This window comes from Ambystoma mexicanum, chromosome 1q (assembly GCF_040938575.1).
Source record: "Ambystoma mexicanum isolate Mex_15411 chromosome 1q, UKY_AmexF1_1, whole genome shotgun sequence".
In the NCBI taxonomy this organism is placed as follows: Eukaryota; Metazoa; Chordata; class Amphibia; order Caudata; family Ambystomatidae; genus Ambystoma; species Ambystoma mexicanum.
This window is the reverse complement of record NC_090922.1, coordinates 642,177,115-642,195,167: the sequence shown is the minus strand read 5'-3', so window position 1 is coordinate 642,195,167 and position 18,053 is coordinate 642,177,115. Positions and strand designations below refer to the sequence as shown.

Genomic DNA, 18,053 nt, shown 5'->3' with positions numbered 1-18,053 from the left:
TCCAACAAGAAGGACGTTGCAATAGTCCAGTCTCGAGCCAATTATTTCCCTTGCAATAGTGACACAGTTTTGCTGTGATAGGTAAGGTCTAACTGAATTGATGAATTTGGAGGGTAGGTAATTTTCCTTCCATGTGGCAACCCCCAAACTTTTTGCTGTTGTTTTCACCCTGATCTAGACTTTGCCAGAGAAGAGCAGCCTTCCGCCGCACTCCTCTGGGCTTTCGCTCCATTCTTACGGGGAAACTGACATGCCCTTAAGACAGTCAGTACCGGGAAACGTTGTTTTCCGTAGTTCTTTTATCATGTTGCAGCTTTCGCGCAACATGACACAAGAGGGCACTGTAAGATAGGTTACTGCTCTCTTGGGTCTCTAGTCACTCAACAATCCAAAGAGAGTGTCTAGGGCCTGTAAACGGTGCAAGTGAATCACGGACGGGACTGGTGGCAGCTATTGTTTCTTTGTGTTTTGAGCTCCTTTTGGCTGTTTAAGCGCGTTTCTCGCGCTTAGCCCAAAATGGTGGCATGGCTCCCAAAATGGCCAGACCACGAGGCTCTTTGTCCTGCCCGCTGACCGTCTTGCCCCCTTCACCTTCCCCAGGTCGAGCCGACCTGGAGCCTTCCTTATTTGGGCATGTACTTTTCCGCGAAACACTGATGCTTTTGCGGGCTTCTACAGGCCTTGTGTGCGCCTCCAGGATGTGGGCTGGGATGTCTGGTCCCAATACACATCCTGGGTGCCAGAGAGTCTAGTGTGTCTTGAATGCCTGGGACCATCATGGTCCGTGATATGTCCACATATGGTGTGAGTGTTTTGTGAGCAGATCTCCCATTGGGGCCTCTCCGTTTTGGAGCAAAGGGAACTCTGGATAAAAGGAGGCTGGAAACACCACTACCATGTCGATCTCCTGAGTTCTCACGAACAATGGATACAGGAGCCAAGTATCCTGCAACTAAGAGGCTGAACTGAGGAATCGCTGGTGACCCGCTGAAGGACTGCTCCTCTGCACTGCTGTCGCCCTGTGAAACCATTCTGCCTCTGATCGAACGAGAAGGCCTGTACTGGTACTTCGACCCTTTGGAATAGTGGGAACAACTGTTCTCGGCATCTTCATCATCTCCTGCACGTAAGCCTTCGGAAGCGTCCCTGGGCCATCCAGTGGACTGACCAGCCTACACAGGAGTCTTGCTCTGTTACCGCCGTCAGGTTGTGTTGTATTCCGAGTCCTTAGCACTCTCACACGATTTGTACACATGGCATTCCCAGGTCTGAAGTGAGAAGTGTGCATTGGGCTGAAACACACACGGCCTCTTCGTTGCCCTGCTGTGGTAACAATCTGTGCAGATTCACTGCGTTTGGGACATCCTCAACTCTAACTTCTGCTGCCGCGGAATCTACACGACGCCGAGACATCCCCTGCTCGTATCTGAACCTGCCAGAACTGAAACTGACGCGGAGAAGCCTGGGTCTGCCTGCATCGGGGACCGGTGAGTAGCAACGCTAGGAACTGGTCGCCCTCCTGCAGTAGCTGGTAGCTTTTCCTCCCTGTGTTAAACAGCCCACCTCAAGTGGAGGCTGCACTTGAGTAGCGGAGCTCTGTTGGGCCTCCTTTGTTCACCACTCTGAACTGCCTGACTTTCTTGAAGAGACTCCCCTTGGCCCATTGGCACCAGTGTGTGCATGTACTTTTGAGCACAAGGCTCCACTCTTCGTAGGGCTCGGACTTCCTTCTAGTTAGGTGGCCTCTGAAGGTGAACTGGGTCTAACGATTTCTTGCACTGCCTGTTTTCCTCCCCATCTAGGTAGTCTGCATATTTCGTGCTTCCAACTCTTTAGACCCTTCGGTAATTGTATATATATTGTATTTGATTGTGATTGTGTTGGTTTACTTGAGATTTATCATGATGCTTTACTATGGTCAATGTTACAGAGGCCTTGTTATAAATGTGTCTATATTTTTAATAGAACACCTGCTTGGAGTAATTTGTAAGTGTCCTTGCTTTGTGTGCTCATTGCGGGCTTTCAGTCACCCTCACCCCCCTTGAGACCTAGTCTTGACCGCCGCGATCGCTACCTGGATTGGTCTGGCTTGTCCAGAGGTTACCCTGTTCCAAGAAACTAGGCTGGTCTTCTGAACCTCTGCCCGTCCAGGACAGAGTTCAGAAATCCATCTTAACACTGCGGTAGTCAAAACAGGTTTAAAACAGACGTATCAGAGAAAAAGCCTAGCTTTGATCGCCTAACGGAATGCTGCATGAGAGTCAATGCTCCTGATGTGAGGCGGTAGGGCACTCCAGTTGTAAGCAGCCTGAGTAGGGAAGCTACTTCCACCGGCACGCCTTTTGTGAGTTTTTGGGACGGTGATCAGGTTTGTGTAGGGTGTTCTGGCTGGCCTGGAGGAGAGAGGTTGGGTGATCCTCTGGGCCAGGTCGGGGGGGGGGGCAAGATGATGGAGGCACTTGTGGGTAAGGGCCAGGGTCTTGAAGATGATTCTCAGCTTAATTGGAACCAGTGGACCTGCCTCCTGAGTCCTGAGATGTGGTCTCTACGTGAGAGACCCGTGGCGGCCCTAAGGGCATTATTTTGAGCAATCTGTAATTTAGCTATGTTTTTTCCTGATGTTCCAACATAAAGGACGTTGCAATAGTCCAGTCTCGAGCCAATTATTGCCCTTGCGACAGTGACACAGTTTTGCTGTGATAGGTAAGGTCTAACTGAATTGATGAGTTTGGAGGGGTAGGCTGAGGAAGATGCAATGGCGTTGACCTGCCTGTCCATAGTTAGGTTTGGTTCAAGGTAAACGCCCAAGGTCTTGATCGCCTGAGACACATTGATGAGAATATTGTCGATAGAGAAGCAGTTGTACTGCTTGTCCAGCTTGCCGAAGGTGGACGGGGATCCAATCAGCAGAAGTTCAGTTTACTCAGTATTGAGGCATAACCAGTTATCTGCCATCCAGGATTGGATTGTAGAATAGATTGAGTTGAGGGTGTTCGAGCGCGACGCGTAATCGCCTGAAAGGGGGATTAGTACCCGTGTGTCATCAGCATAGTTTGTGTATGAGATGCCCAGGGCGTCAAGGATTTTAAAGAGAGGTCTGGTGAAAAGGTTGTACAGTGTGGGGACAATGCAGGAACGTTGCGGGACACCACATTTAAGGATGCTAGAGGCGGCACAAGAGGATTCTGAAAAGACCTTCATTGATCTTCCCTATAGGAAGGAGGTTATCCAGTTGCAGGCACTAGGCGAGAAGTTGGCAGGTCAAAGGCGTAGGACAAGGAGCGCAGGTTTGCCAGCGTCTGAGGTCATCCATTTGGTTCTTCAGATCAAGGAGGGCCGTTTCAGTGCCATGACGTGGCCGAAACCCTGACTGGTGGTTGTCCTCTAGAAATGTTTGCACTTGCAGATAGGCTGCCTTGGCAAGTAGGTAGGGGACAGTGGTGATGGGCCTGTAGTTCCCCGGGACCAATGGGTCTAGGGATGGTTTTCTAAGGAACGGACGCACCCACGCTTCTTTAAGCCCAGAGGGGATGTGGCCCGACTGGAAGGAGGCATTAATGAAGGCTGTGATGAGGGGGGCAAGGGATAGAGCACAGTCCTTGATGACTTGTGCTGGACAAGCATCCCCTTTGCAGTTGGACGGTTTAATCGAGTTGAGGAGTGTGAGGACTTCAGGGACGGTCACGTTCTTGAATTCAAACATCGGAGAGCGAGTGGGAGTAGTGGGTAGGAGTGAACTACTGTGGCTGTTAGCTATAAGGTTGGAGAGAGCTCGCTGGTGAGCAAGGATTTTTGAGTGCAGGGTGTTGAGTTTATTCAGCATGGCTGACAATGTTATTACACCAAGCTTCGTCCTTCAGAAGTGAAGGAGGCGGAGGGGCAGGGTTCTCTAACTCTCTGAAGATGGTAAACATTTCTTTGGTTCCTGACTTGGCATTGGATATTTTGGTATTGAAGGATATGATATGGCATTTGTTATGATATGATATGGCATTTGTAACGCGCCTATACACAAGTGTTTCGAGGCGCGACGAGGCAGGGAGGGGGGAACAAGGGGAAGACAGACAACGATCCTACTAGGCCAGGTAACATTCAGACCGCGCAAGTGCAGGGGTAGGGGGAAGGGAAAAGTGCAAGGGGAAGGGGAGGGGGGAAGTGCAGTACAAAGTAAGTAGAAAAAAATATAAATAAATAGGGCCAGCTGGTGGCAAGTGCACGATAAGTGCAGACAAGTGCTGGGAAGGGGGGGCTGTAGGGATACAGAGACAGTCCCGCAGTGCAGGGGTTGCCAGGGAGGCAGTGCAAGTGGAGAGTGGCTGGGCCCAGGACCGAGGTCGGTGAGAGTGGCCCAGTTGCAGATTCAGTGCAGTTTCAGTGAAGAATTTAGCAGGGGAGAGGGACAGAGAAAGCGGAAGCAAAGAGGAAGGTTTTGAGGTGCTTCCGGAACCGGAGATGGTTCTCCTCAAGTTTCAGGGAGGCGGGAAGGCTGTTCCAGAGGGAGGCCCCTGCCGCGGAGAGAGATCTACCCCCAGCTCGTTGCGTCGCGAAGCGGCTGACCCTCAGGGAGTTGGAGACGGATGAGTGAAGGGCTCAGGAAGGAAGATATTTAGGAAGAGAGAGTTGAAGGTATTTAGGCCCCATGCCCCAGAAGGCCTTGTGGACAATGCAGAGGGTTTTTAACTTAATCCTCGCAGCCACTGGGAGCCAGTGTAGAGATTTCAGTCCTGGAGAGATACGGTCCCTGGGCTTGAGGCCAAGGACAAGTCTTGCAGTTCTGTTCTGGATGAGTTGCAGAGGGCGAAGAGTGGAGGCAGGCAGATTGAGATAGAGGCTGTTACAGTAGTCCAGCTTCGAGAGAACCAGGGCTCGGGAGACAGTGAGCTTCTGGGGGAAGGAGAGGAAGGGAAGAATACCTCTGAGGAGGTGCAGCTGGTAGTGTGACTTCTTAGAGACGTCAGATATGTGAGGAGAGAAGGAGAGTGTGGAGTCGAAGATGACCCTAAGGTTTTTTGCCTTGCAGGTAGGAGCAGGAAGAGGGCCAAGAGAGGCCGGCCAGAGAGCTGCAGGGAAGGAGGGAGTGGGTGTGCCGATGAGTAGAATCTCAGTCTTACTGGCATTAAGGCAGAGGTCATTGGCGGCACACCATTCCTGGATAGCAGACAGTCAGAGATGAGGGAACGAGAGGAGGAGGCCGAGGGTAGCCTGAAAATGAGCTGGGTATCGTCCGCATAGCACTGAAAGTTGGAGCAGAGGGTGGCGATGCGGTGGGCAAGGAGTGCCAGATACTGGTTGAACAGCCAGGGAGAGAGATTAGATCCCTGGCGAACACCACAGGCGGAGAAGAAGATGTCAGAGAGGAAGGACCCAAGTTGGACCTGGGAGGGTCGATTGGAAAGGAAAGAAGTCAGCCACGCCAGAGCCTGACCAGTGATACCCAGGTTATCACGGAGACGGTTGAGCAGGATGGCATGGTTGAGAGTGTCAAAGGCAGAAGAGAGATCGAGCAGAATGAGAACACACGGAGTGTTGGAGTCGAGGTTCAAGAGCAGGTCATCACGGATGTTCAGGAGAGCAGTTTCCGTGCTTCTGGCCGCTCTGAAGCCAGATTGATGGTCATAAAGACTACCAACGGATTCAGCATGGAGGTTAAGCTGGGAGATGGCCAGTTTCTCCAGGAGCTTGCCCAGGAAGGGAGTGATGGAGATTGGGCGATAGTTAGCCGGGCAGGAGGGGTCGGAAGAGGGTTTCTTAAGAAGAGGGTGCACAAGGGAGTGCTTGAGGGGGGATGGGAAGACTCCAGAGGCAAAGGAGTGGTTGCAAAAGTCAGCCAGGGCAGGAGCCAGGGAGTCGATGTGGTCCTTGATAGTTTTGGAGGAACAGGGGTGAACCTGTTTAGACGAGACTTTCATAGATCGGACTTGTCTGGAAACCTCGTCAGCAGAAAAAAGGGGAAAGGCAGAGAAGGAGGGAGGAGGGGTGGCTGCAGAAGGGCCAGAGGAAGAGCCGGGAAGAGAGGGAGGGAGGTGATAGGAGGAGAGTGAGGACAGGATTTCCTGAGTTTTAGAGATGAAGTGAGAGGCCAGTGCAGTGCAGAGGGCCTGGGAGGGGACAGGAGAGGTAGAGACTGCAGCAGGGTTGGCAAGCTCCTTGCAGATTTTAAAGACTTCAGCCGAGTTGTTAGATGCCGCAGAGATGCGGGCTTGGATAAGGGCTCTCTTCTTGGTGAGTACGGAGAGACGGTATTGCCTTTGGAGCAGGCTGCAGGCCAGTTTGTCAGAGGATGAACATGAAGCACGCCATTTCCTCTCTGCCACCCTACACTTGCGTTTTAGGGTGACGAGATCTGAGTCATACCAGGAGTTACATTTGGCTTTGGGCTTCAGGCGGATTATCATGACAGGGGCAAGGATATCAAGAGTATCAGATATAGCAGAGTGGAGCATGGAGAGGGCTGTGTCAGGGTGGGAGTCAGCCGAAGGGGGGAGGAGGGGGCGAGAAGGTGGCAGCGAAAGCCTCAACTGACACGCGCTTCATGGGTCGGATGACCGAGAAGGTGGGTGGCAATGATGAGGGTGACTTTGCCTGAGGGGTAAGGAGGGTGAGGTGGGAGGATAGGAGAAAGTGATCACTCCAGGAGAGAGGAGTGGAGAGAGGGACGGAGAGGGGAAGGTCAGAAGAGATCAGAGCATCAAGAGTGTGCCCTGCAGAATGAGTAGGCCCAGACGGGAGAATAGAGAGTGAGAGAGAGTCGCAGAGGTCACGAAAGAGTCCAGTGGGGGGACAGGAGGCATCCAGGTGGATGTTGAAGTCGCCAAGAAAGAGGAGTTGAGTGGTAGCGGACAGGAGTGAGGAGGAGAGGTCAGCCCACTCAGAGAGGAAGGAGGAAATTTGACCAGGTGGCCGATAGATAGTAGCCACGGTAAGGGAATGTCTAGGAGAGAGAGAGAGTCGGCAGACAAGACATTCAAAAGAGGAGTAGGTCTGCTTAGGAGTGACAGTGGCAGGAATCCACTCAGGGAAGATAAGGGCAACAACCCCCCCTGCACGGTTGGGCCTGGGCACGGAGAGGATCTTGTAACCGTCAGGTAGGAGTGTGTCAAAGCTGGTGACAGAGCTGGCTGTGAACCATGTCTCAGTGAGACCGAGGACGTCAAGGTCCAGTTTCTCAAGAAGGCGACAGATATCAGAGGAATGCTTGATGGCAGAGCGAGAGTTAGAGTGGCAATGTGGAGAAGGTTGCCATCCTTGAAGGACTTCCGGGGAGGGGTACAGATCAGAGGTACGCCCTGCGGAGGTGTAGAAGGAGCACGAGAGGGGGCAGGGAGGGAGGGTAGAGGCAAGGTAGACGAGGACAGAGGAGGGGGGACAGCAGGAGAGGAAAGGAAGTTGATGAGGCGTGGGAAGCGTCTATCAAAGAGGTGAAGGTTGGCCTGAGGGCCTTGGACCAAGACGGTCATTAGCGTAGACATTAACGATGGCCTTAGAGGAGTGGAAGGGGGCCAAGAGGACATCCCAACGGGTGCCCCCATTAATGGGAGAAGAGGAAAAAGGAGAAAGCACAGAGACCATGTGAAGGGTCCATAGGTCAGGCAAAGGCACGAAAAAGAGGATGTCAGTGAGAGTTTCCTTAGAGCAGGCACTAGTGTAGGTGGCAGCGATAGGGAGGCCTGGGTTGGAGACCAGGATGTCCTTTTTAAGCTTTTTCCTACCAGATTTAGTGAGGAGAGCAGGATAGAGAAGCAGTTAGAGAAGATAGGCAAGATAGAGAGCACCATGGAATAGGAGGGGGAAGGGGGGAAGACAGACGATGCGAGAGAACGCCGACAGCAAGAGAGCGGCAAGCACAGGTTTACCACATTTTAGAACAAACAGTATGCGAGTTAGGTACAGAGTGGTGAGGCCACCTAAGTTTGAGAGTCCTGCAAGGGGAGAAAAACCCTAGTTTACCAGATTTCAGAGCAAACAACAACAGTATGCGAGTTAGGTACAGAGTGGTGAGGCCACCTAAGTTTGAGAGTCCTGCGAGGGGAGAAAAAACCCTAGTTTACCACATTTCAGAGCAAACAACAACAGTATGCGAGTTAGGTACAGAGTGGTGAGGCCACCTAAGTTTGAGAGTCCTGCGAGGGGAGAAAAACCCTAGTTTACCACATTTCAGAGCAAACAACAACAGTATGCGAGTTAGGTACAGAGTGGTGAGGCCACCTAAGTTTGAGAGTCCTAATTTAGGATGAAGCTTTAGCTTTGATGATGGCCATTTTGTAGTCTTTAGCTAGAGCCTTGAAGGCTGCTAGGGTGCTCTCCTTAGGGTTGCTTTTCCAGTTGGATAGAGAAACCCTTTTTTTGTAGCGTAGCTAAAGGAGCTCTTGGGTGAACCAAGCGTTGGCGTGCTTGACTTTTTTAGCTTTTTTGAGAGGGTGAGTAGGGCCGCAGTGTCAATGGCCTGGGTGATGGTGGTTTTAAATATATTAGCAAGTATCTCAGGATCGTTGGAGAAGGTGGGCAGTAGTGCCGGCACCGAGAGATGTTGAGAGATTTTCCTTTGTGAGCTGCCTAGAACTTCTAGAGAATGCAGCTGGGAGAGGGGTGTTGGGCTCCGATTGTTCTCTAGAGTTCAGATATCGAACTTAATGCAGTGGTGATCAGACCATGGGAGAGGAGTGATCTCTTTGAGAAGGAGTGGGCAATTGTGATGGACACCCAGTCTAGAGAGCGGCCCTTGATATGGGTAGGCTGAGAGATGGCTTGGGCGAAACCAAGTGTGGAGAGAGCTTTGTGGAGGGCATTGGCATGGGAGTCTTTAGGGTCATTGAGAGCTAAATTGAGGTCATCCAAGAGTAATATTTTAGAGGATTTTCTTGAGGTTGTCGGAGAGGGAGTGGATGCAGGCTTCCTGAAAGTCTGTGGTAGGTCCAGGGGGGCGAAACACAACCTGGAGGGCAATTGTGGGAGACTTTCAGTTTGAGCAGGAGGAAGTCAGAGCTCTGATCGAGGTCCTATGAAACTTTTCTGATCTGGAGGGTGTCACTGGCAATGACTCAAACACCTCCCCCTCTATGAGCGGAGCGGTCTTGCCTGTAGATGGTGTAGCCTTCCAGGATGGTGAGGGCAGGGCCGGAGTTGTCATTGAGCCATGTCTCGCTGAGGAAGATCATGTCGAGGCTGTTGCTGCAGACGAGGTTGTGTACATCAAGGGCGTGTGCAGGTAGAGATTGACAGTTAATGAGGGCACATTTAAGTGGGGAATCAGCCAATGGGAACATGGCAGTACTGGACTGGACAGGAGAGTGCAGGGTAAGATCAGTGTGGACAACCGGAGTGTTCAGCATATTCGCATATTCAGGGCCATCGCAGGGTACCGTACTAGCTACAACAAGGGGGCAATGCATTACATCAATTGTGGTAACATGTGGAGGGGTACCAACATTGGCAGTGCAGGCTAACATCAGTGGCATCACAGGGTTCCATAATAGCTACAACAGGGGGGCAATGCATTAAATCAATTGCGGCGACAGGTGGAGGAGTAACAAAATTGGCAGAGCAGTGCAGGTTAACACGAGTGGCAGTAGGAGGGCAGTGCAGGGCGGCATGGCAAATATTTGTGTTGGCAAGACTAGGAGTATTACCTGGTGAGGCAGTGGAGCTAATAGTGAGGACATATGCAGGAAGGCTGGGAGTTACATCCGTCGGCGCACATGTAACAGTAAACAGTCCAGCAGAGGTGAGCACGCTAGTAGCAGTGTTAATGTCCAGCACGCATTCTTTCATGATGAGATCCGGCATTTGTGGCGTTTGGCGAGCATGGGCAGAAGCTGGTGATGTCTCTGCAGTGTGAGCCGAGGGCAGGTGCATGGCACGCGTAGATGCCCTGTTGGGGTGTGTTGGGACGTGAAGGCGTCTCGGCACACGTGGAGGCAGGCGCAGGTTCGTATTGTGGGAATCTGTGCTGACCGCACTGCACCATGTGATCATGGAGGGAGAAGTGGATCGGTTGGCGGCTGGGGGGTGCGCTAGTCTCGAGAGGAGGCGGGCGAGCCTGCAGAGAAGACATGGGCTGGTGGAGGCGTAGGAGCGGGGCATAGCTCGTGAGCGTAGTCACTCGTTTCTGTTCTGGATGGGCTTGGTACACAGGTGACTGGGTGATGAAAGAGAGTGACCCTTACCTTTTTGAGTAGGGCTGGTGGCAGCGGTCTGCACTGTGGAGCAGCGGAGAGCTGCAGAGAGCGAGCTGCTTGGCCTTTTCTCCTGACCTTCGCTCCTCTGCAGCTTCGCCCGTCGGCTCGCCTCCCCTCCATAAAAGGGAGGAGAGGAGGGGCGGAGCGGGCGCAAGGACAAATGGCAGGGGCCCCGACGGGCTTGTTGATGTGTGGTTGCCATGGAAGCCACGGTGGCGGCCATCTTTGTTTTCCCTGAGCCCTCGTGGCAAACACTGGTCCCAAAAGCAAGATGGGGATTTCTCCAGCACTTGTGGCCATCGGAGGATGAGGGGGCACTCATGCGGGACATCCTTTGGAGGTGCGGGGGTTGCCTTCTTCTTGGGGCACTCCTGTGCTGTGGCGGAGGTGAGATCAGCTGATGAGGACAACCGAAGCTGGTCCCCTCGCAGCGGAGCTGCAGAGAGCGAGCTGCTTGGCCTTTTCTCCTGGCCTTCGCTCCTCTAATTTCAGAAGGGAGTCAAAACCATGGTTTTTGGTTGATCCCCATTGGGTGCCCTCACTCGCCTGATTCTGCTATCTGTTTTCTTCTCTCCCATTTTGCGACTGGATGCCTGCGGGCTTCCGGCGCACTATAAGTGCAAATAATAATAATAACACTCGCATATTGAAACCAGTTTGTGGATTAGGACCAGACAGCCCACGTGATTGTGCTGAACAGTCAAAAAACATTCGTTTGCAATTGGTTGGCAATGTCCAATAAACAATTTAGCTGTTCAAACCAAGCCAAGCCGTTCACTCCGAGCCAGACCCACCAGCGAGGACACTGTATAATGTTGCACACATGGGACACCAAAACCTCCCTATGCTGATTGTCTCCCCGTCCCGCATCCCATAGCACCAACCCCAATGCTCTGGCCCCCAGCTCCCTTCTCAAGTCTTGCTGCCAAGTGTAGTCTGACCACACCGAGGCTGGAGTTTAATTAACTTCATTTAATTTGCATGTCTCTGTGGATTATCCTCATGCACCCAGGTGCCTCGCTTGTCGGCTTCGAAATTATCTTTCAGATTAACATTGCTGTAGCTGTGTTCTCCTGGGAACATTCAGCCGTACAACATTTCAGCACAGTTTCTGATGAATGTTCAAAACATGCATTCTGCTTGTCACATAAGAGCATATAGCTTGTTTCTTATGAGCTGTGTGCAAGAAATGCTTCCCTAACGTGTGCCTACAAAATTGGCTTCTCTACTGTTCACATATTGCTCAAGGAAAACCCCCATACCCTAAGCCCCCACAACATCTTGCACCCCAACCCTATGCTTGCTCCATAAAACTACTGCATACAGCCCCCAAAGAACTCACCCCTCCTTGAGTTCCACCCTCTCACTTCTCGCTCTGCACCTGCTTCTGTGTCACCTTTTGCAAGCAGCACTGTGTTCAATGACTCCTCCCCCCCCCCATCCCTGGCGTCACCCACCACGTCATCATTGATGTCTCCACATTACTCCATGATGTCTCCATCCTTTTGTTACTTGCAAAACTGGTATGTGCGCCCACCTTGGCAGCGTTGAATCTGGACCTTTACAACAGTGTTGGGTGCCTTTGTCACTCGCTGGTCAGTTTCCAAAGTTCAACAACCGCTGCAGACAACTTTGTTTCTAGTCATCCACTTTTTTATGAAAGGCATACAGGGATTATAGAAGGATGCATTCACCAGGGGTCCATTGTGTCCTTGTTGATCCTCTGTCACTGGCGGCAGCCACTTCCTTGCACACTCCTTGTTGAAAAAAGTCCACATGCAGGCTGCTTCTTAGTGCTTTCTTTGGAGCTGTGGTACGATGAAGCAAAGTGGCTAATCCTACCACACCCACCACACATTTCCAAGGCAGAACCTAATGAAGAGTTCAGAATAAGTAGGAAGATGGACTGGGGACATTACAGACTGATAAAAGACTCAAGATATCATTATTAACAGTCATGTGGGATGAGGACACAGTTTTGGGATTACGGGGAGGGAAGATGCCACAGATTGCCACCAGTGTTTCCTTTAAGGATAAGAGGAGATTTTTGAAAGCCGTCTGGACAGACTTCAAGATGGTGATCGCTGTTTTGTGTCACTGACAAACATTTTCAGCGCTTCTCATACGTCCACCATTTGAATGACTGCTGGCAGCATGGTTTAATATTTTAAGTAACATATACAGATTCATGGTATTCTGCACTTACATTCAGTACTGCACCAAATAAACCAAAGACTATAAATAGTGACTCATCCCATCTGATGTCACAGAATGCTTGATATTGTCCAATTTGCTCAACTTTATCCTACATTTAATGTTCAGGCAACCAAAGTAAAACAAATGTTTTGAATTAAACCTCAATTTGTTTTGTCAAGTTTAACCTGACTTTGAATTGCGTATTACATAGATTTTAAAGCAGAATCTTCAGTTTTGAACGTTCCATTATCAGAAGTGTGATGTTCCTTTTGTTGATCTGATTTTGCTGATGGTATCACAATTGTAGAAGTATCTCCCATCGACTAAGGAAGTGATTAATGAAACCCAAAGAGGTGTCCTCAGTCGAAATACAAAATGATGGGCTTACATGGAAATAATTTAAGGACAAATGTGATAACCCTACAGTGCCCAAAACCAAACAAACAGATCCTCAGGAAGGCCTGAAAGAACATCAAATTCTATGTAGGCTGTTACTACCCTAAAACCAAATAAAAAACTAGAATATCATACTTGTTGATGGCTTATTCTTGTTGCTGCGCTCCTGCTGAAGAGCTTCAACTTCTTTAGCAATTTTCAGCTTTTCAGCTTCCAGGGCTTCAAGAATCTTTGCATGCCGAACTGTATGGTCTTCAAAAGCCTAAAGACATTAGCAAAAGGCACTTTAGAGTAAAGTTTTTCCCAATGAGTGCATAATTTCATTAGTAATGAGCATATTTGGGAATACCCCTCCCCCTGAACTGCCCGAGGACACATTGGAGTTTGAACTATAGCCTAGAAATAAAAGTGTGCCACTGCAAGTCAAAACATACTTGAGCATTAGAGAGCTCACTGCTCCTTTGTTTGTTGTAAACCTGCAACTAGAAGCAACCAAGGAACTTTTCAGGAGACAAAGAAAGGTATAAGTAAAAAGGGCCTTCAGCAAGGTGAAAGTATATAATTCACAGGAGGTACTAGCAAGTAACTTTCTTGTGAATAGATGGAGAAATTACTTACCAGTAATGTTCGTTTTATGGACTCTTCCCCCAGCATCAGCTGCTCGGAATTTAGCTTCGACCGGGAGCAGGGTGTGGCAGGACATTGTCTCTCGACTCCCTCGTGTTGGGCCGTGCCACTCCTCGACACTGGACGGGACGCTTATTGCTCCATTAAAGTGATGCACTAAGCCCTCCCCCCACCCCACACCACACCACTTACCTCAGTTCCCCACCTTTTGTGCCCCTGGCAGCTCAGCCTGCGAGAGGTACTGCACACTAAACGAAGATCAATTTAACAAGCCTTCCAAAAAGGGCAATATGTAAGGGTGCAGAATTAGAAGATCTGCACGAGTGGCACGGCTGTTGCTATAGACTTATTTTAAAAAAAAAAAGACCTATGGAAACCTTCCTATCCCTAATACTAAGTGTGGAATCCCGTCCACAAACAATAACCTAAAGGTACTGTCAGAATTTCGGAAATAATAAAGTAAACCAATGCCAAGCGCAAAGTGCTGGTGTGAAGTGCACAGCTACGGGCAGCTCTACATCATAAATTATGTGTTTCTGAATTGGGATAGTTTCCTTTCTTGGTGGTATACAGCTCCTTTAAATCTTGGGAGAAGCGTTGGACTCTTAAACCGCTGCGGGGTGCGAAGCGCCAGCGTGAAGTGGACGGCGGCAAGTGTCAGAGGCAGTGTGCAGTCAGTCCGCGGGTAGTGGTGGAAGTGGAGTGCCTGTTGGGGGTAAGCACATCTTCTCTATTGAAATGTTTGCCCACTTTATTACAAGAGGTTTTGAAATTATTTTCCCTTAGGCCTTACACATACACACTGCGAAGCAAAGCCCATGCAGCCGCTGCACCCTCTGCACTGTCATGTCATTGACGAGCCTCGAGCCCGGCCCTCAATGAAGCACGCTTCTTTCGTTTCGGCCCAGACCCCCACCATTCCTGTCCATCCACCATTGCAGAAGACTTGGTTCATAATCTGCAACACACTGAATCTGGGATGCTTCGAACTGGGACATTATTTCCATGAAAGTGTGCTTTTTTCAGTCACTAATTTATTGTTAAACTTCTATGAAATCCCAGATACAGCTCTTCTGGCTGGCGTGCAGGCTGTGGAATTGGCACCTTTGGCCGCCACTAGGTCTGTAGTAATGAAGCCAGCTTCCCCCCACTTACTGGATATTAATAAGGAAATTGAAAATATCTTTACAGAGCCTTAACTTGGAACGGAGGCCTTTCCCCATCATAAAGTTACTTTTGGCTCTAAAGCTTCAATCAGAGCAGTTGTAACTAATTTCTCAGTTGTTATCTTGCCAAAAGTACAGGACTCATCAGTGGTATGCCTGCCTACCATGGATAATCTCTCGACTGGGTGATCGAATCCTCCCTCACAAGAGCATTGTTGGGAGATTTCTTGATCAGCTTCTCCTAATCTTTATCCTGAATTGCTGGAGAGTTTGCTTGATTCTTCCTGTTTGTGCAGCCAACACCCAGAAGATCAGTGGGAGCTCTGCATGCTACCTACTCTGGTTTAGGGGGTGATTTGCCAAATTTAGACATTGTGTGGATGCCCCTGATCAAGTTGACTGTTTAAACTGAAAATTGAACGACCAGGCTAGTCAACCGATTCAGATTAATACCAAGATCTCCATCACTTAAGGATTTTTAACAGCGTCAATATCAGCCAGGACTATTTTTTACTGTCCCAGAGTACAGTATAATATACAGGCTGAAACAGGTTGCGCAACTTCACGTGTTGATTATTCTTGTGAAATGTTATTGCCACCGGAATCAAAACACAGGGGTCTACATACCTGTGGCCATTTCCATACTAGAATTCTCTACTGCAGTACCTCCTGTTACTCTGCAACAACCTTCAAACATTTCTAGCTCGCTCGCCTCCATCCCTACCTGTTAGAGGAAATTTGTGATCAGCAAGCCTACTTTCTCCATCTTCAATCAAAGGAAAAGTAATCAGAAATGCACATCAAAATCTCTCCCTAATGGCTCAGCATTTTCTCTCTATCAGTGCCTGTGATGGATTCCACGATGAGTGCTAGTCGGAAAAATAAACAAAAAGCAAAAAATAAAATAAAAAAAACAGTCCTCCAAGTCTAATTCAGAAGCGCCTTTGAGCATGGTTAATGAAGGCTATTAGGTTGAGAACCAGTGCGACTTTCACCATGGACAAATTATTAAATGTTGCCACGCACTCATTGCATATGGATCTACCTCAAAAAATTCACTCTATTTCAACTGGGAACACTTTACATGTCTCTCGGCTTGAGGTGTCCTCCCTTCATTTACTTTTGCCTTTACCACTGTCAGTTGCTCAGAACCTGGGTCAATACATCTCTAAGATGCCGCAATCTCCCCCTTTTTTTTACATTGGAGCAGAAAACATTGCTGCTTGGCCAGAAGCAACTGCCTCCTAAAGAGCTACCTCGGTCGCAAGTAGGGAGCTGTTTGCCGTTAGTAAACTTACTAGACAACAGCTGCAAGGTATGTGACAATGCCCCAAGCTGTAGGTTGCTGATAAAGCTCCCTGCAGGGATTCTACTTCTGTGGTCCAAAGTAAATCTGTAAGAGCTGAGTCTACGGCGGTAGGATGATGATTTTTCAGTGCTTTCCTGCTCTTCAATGCTGTGTAGTCCTGTTGCTCGTCTCCTCTTGGAGCAAGTAGTGGATTCAAAACATAGCCATTCTAAATCGTTCTAACGTATTAAATCTGTTTGACAATATTCCTACTCTTCGCTCCATTCAATCTCAATTGAATTCACTGATGTTAATCGGTTGGATAAGGTTTTGTTACATGTTCACTCTAAGATTGTGGCAAATTATTTTGGATGCAGTGCAATATGTTTTACCAATGGGCTATGGCATTGTGAAGGTCAATAAGGGCTGATCTCCTACAATGTAATAAGGAAGTCTATGCTGTGGGCCGGGGTAAATTTGAAATGTCCTCATGAACGTTACTAGTTTCTTAACTAGTTCAGGCTTCTTCAGAGTAGCTGAATTATCTAGTCGCACAGCTAGCCGTATTGAGATGGATAACTGGTTCTGGCTTCCTGGCGCGTTAACTTGCAAGACAAAGCATGTATAACTAGATCTGGGTGGGGGCAAATAACTTGAAGCTGGGTTTTTGGCAAACACACACGGGTTTAATCATCTAACATCTATTACAGACGGATGGTAATATATTAAGTAGCCTCAATGTGTTTTTGCCGCAAGAGACGTGGCTCACTACTGTTCCAGTTATGGATGGCTATTCTATTAAAACCCCTTTAGCATACTAAGGCTCAAAAGCACGTACCTTGTCGGCCCTTCTTCCAGCCATTAGTAATGGATTGGACTTTGGCCTTTGTGAGAAACTTGAGGGCGTCCTCACATCTACTCGCCTTGAATCCTGTATGCAGGTGGCCAGAGAAGGGCCATCGCTTTTGGATCCCAACCCTGGGGGTGGACGAGCGAGGATCACCTGGGTGGAGGGTTCTTGGCAATTGTAAGTAGGATGCACTTAGGTGAGACGCGGTACTCCTCATTCTCCTTTCAGAGGTGGTTATGGGATATTGTTCCCCATGTCGCCTTGTCTGAGACGAACAGGAGATATTCTCAATCAAGACGTACTAGAAAGAAGAGAAGAAGAAATGGGAATAGGGTACCTTATCCTAGTGACAACTGGTTTAACTCTCCTGACCTTTATGGGTTACTGTAAATCAGTTCCCCCTTTATCCCCTTGTGGGGTACCTGACAGTGCTGAGATGAGGACCACACAACAGAGTAATGAACACCACTTACTCTCACCACTTTGGCACTGGGACGAAGAAGATGACCAAAGAGGCACACCAGTATACTGAACAGACAAGTCCCACTAGTAGGTTCAGGCAAAGTCAGGGAATTTAAACCAAGTATGCCCACTTGCAAACTATCAAAGTCTCAGGAGAGTATAAAATGAGCAGTAACAGGAAGGAAGGTGAGCGAGTTTGTAGAGTAACTGAGGTGGTCTGGGTTGCCCAGGACCAGCCGGTGGAGAATGAGACTACGAGACACAGTCTGCAGAGTGAAGCAGCGAGATGAAGCGTGGCGAGGGAGCAGTGTCTCCGGGGAGCCGGACAAGTCCAGAGAAGGGAGTCGGGCGGCATGCCGATCCCTTATGAAGTAATTAGGAAGAAATGCTTGTTCCCTTGGGCTAAGAAGGGAGCCCATGAGTATTCGAGGGGCCACTGGCACGGCCCTGACCTCATAGGAAAAAGACGTTTCAACAGAATCCAGCTGAAAGCCAAGAACAAAACCGGTGAGTTCCAGATAATGGGAAACCAGATATGTGAATGGCGCGAGTGAATACAATGTACCAGAATATTTGCGCATGAGGAAATACACGTTCACAATCTCTGAACATGACTGAATAATAATATAATGACTAATTAAGGAATACTAAGTAACAGAGTGTTCGCGTATCAAGAGATATGTTCTCAAAAGTCTCTGTATGTAGAAAGAAAGCCTTTTATAAAAAGTGAACTACGCGAGGTGGCGAATTGTGAGCAAAACAGCATTTAACAAAAGGGGAGCCACGAGAGAGAAAGTATGAGCAAAATACCCAAGAGAGATTGTAAAGAAGGAAAATAAGCAAACTGATAACAATGAATACCAAACTGAATGAAGGAAAGCAGATTGCGAATA

General features: G+C 49.1%; 1 protein-coding gene across 1 annotated transcript in view; it reads right to left on the bottom strand.

Annotated features, from left to right (window-relative positions):
* Positions 1-18,053, bottom strand: part of KIF14 (kinesin family member 14) — a 1,355,767-nt gene that overhangs the window by 518,823 nt on the left and 818,891 nt on the right. The window contains exon 19 of the mRNA XM_069641230.1: positions 12,903-13,029. Coding sequence (XP_069497331.1) covers positions 12,903-13,029 — 127 coding nt within the window. The remainder of the gene's footprint in view (positions 1-12,902; positions 13,030-18,053) is intronic.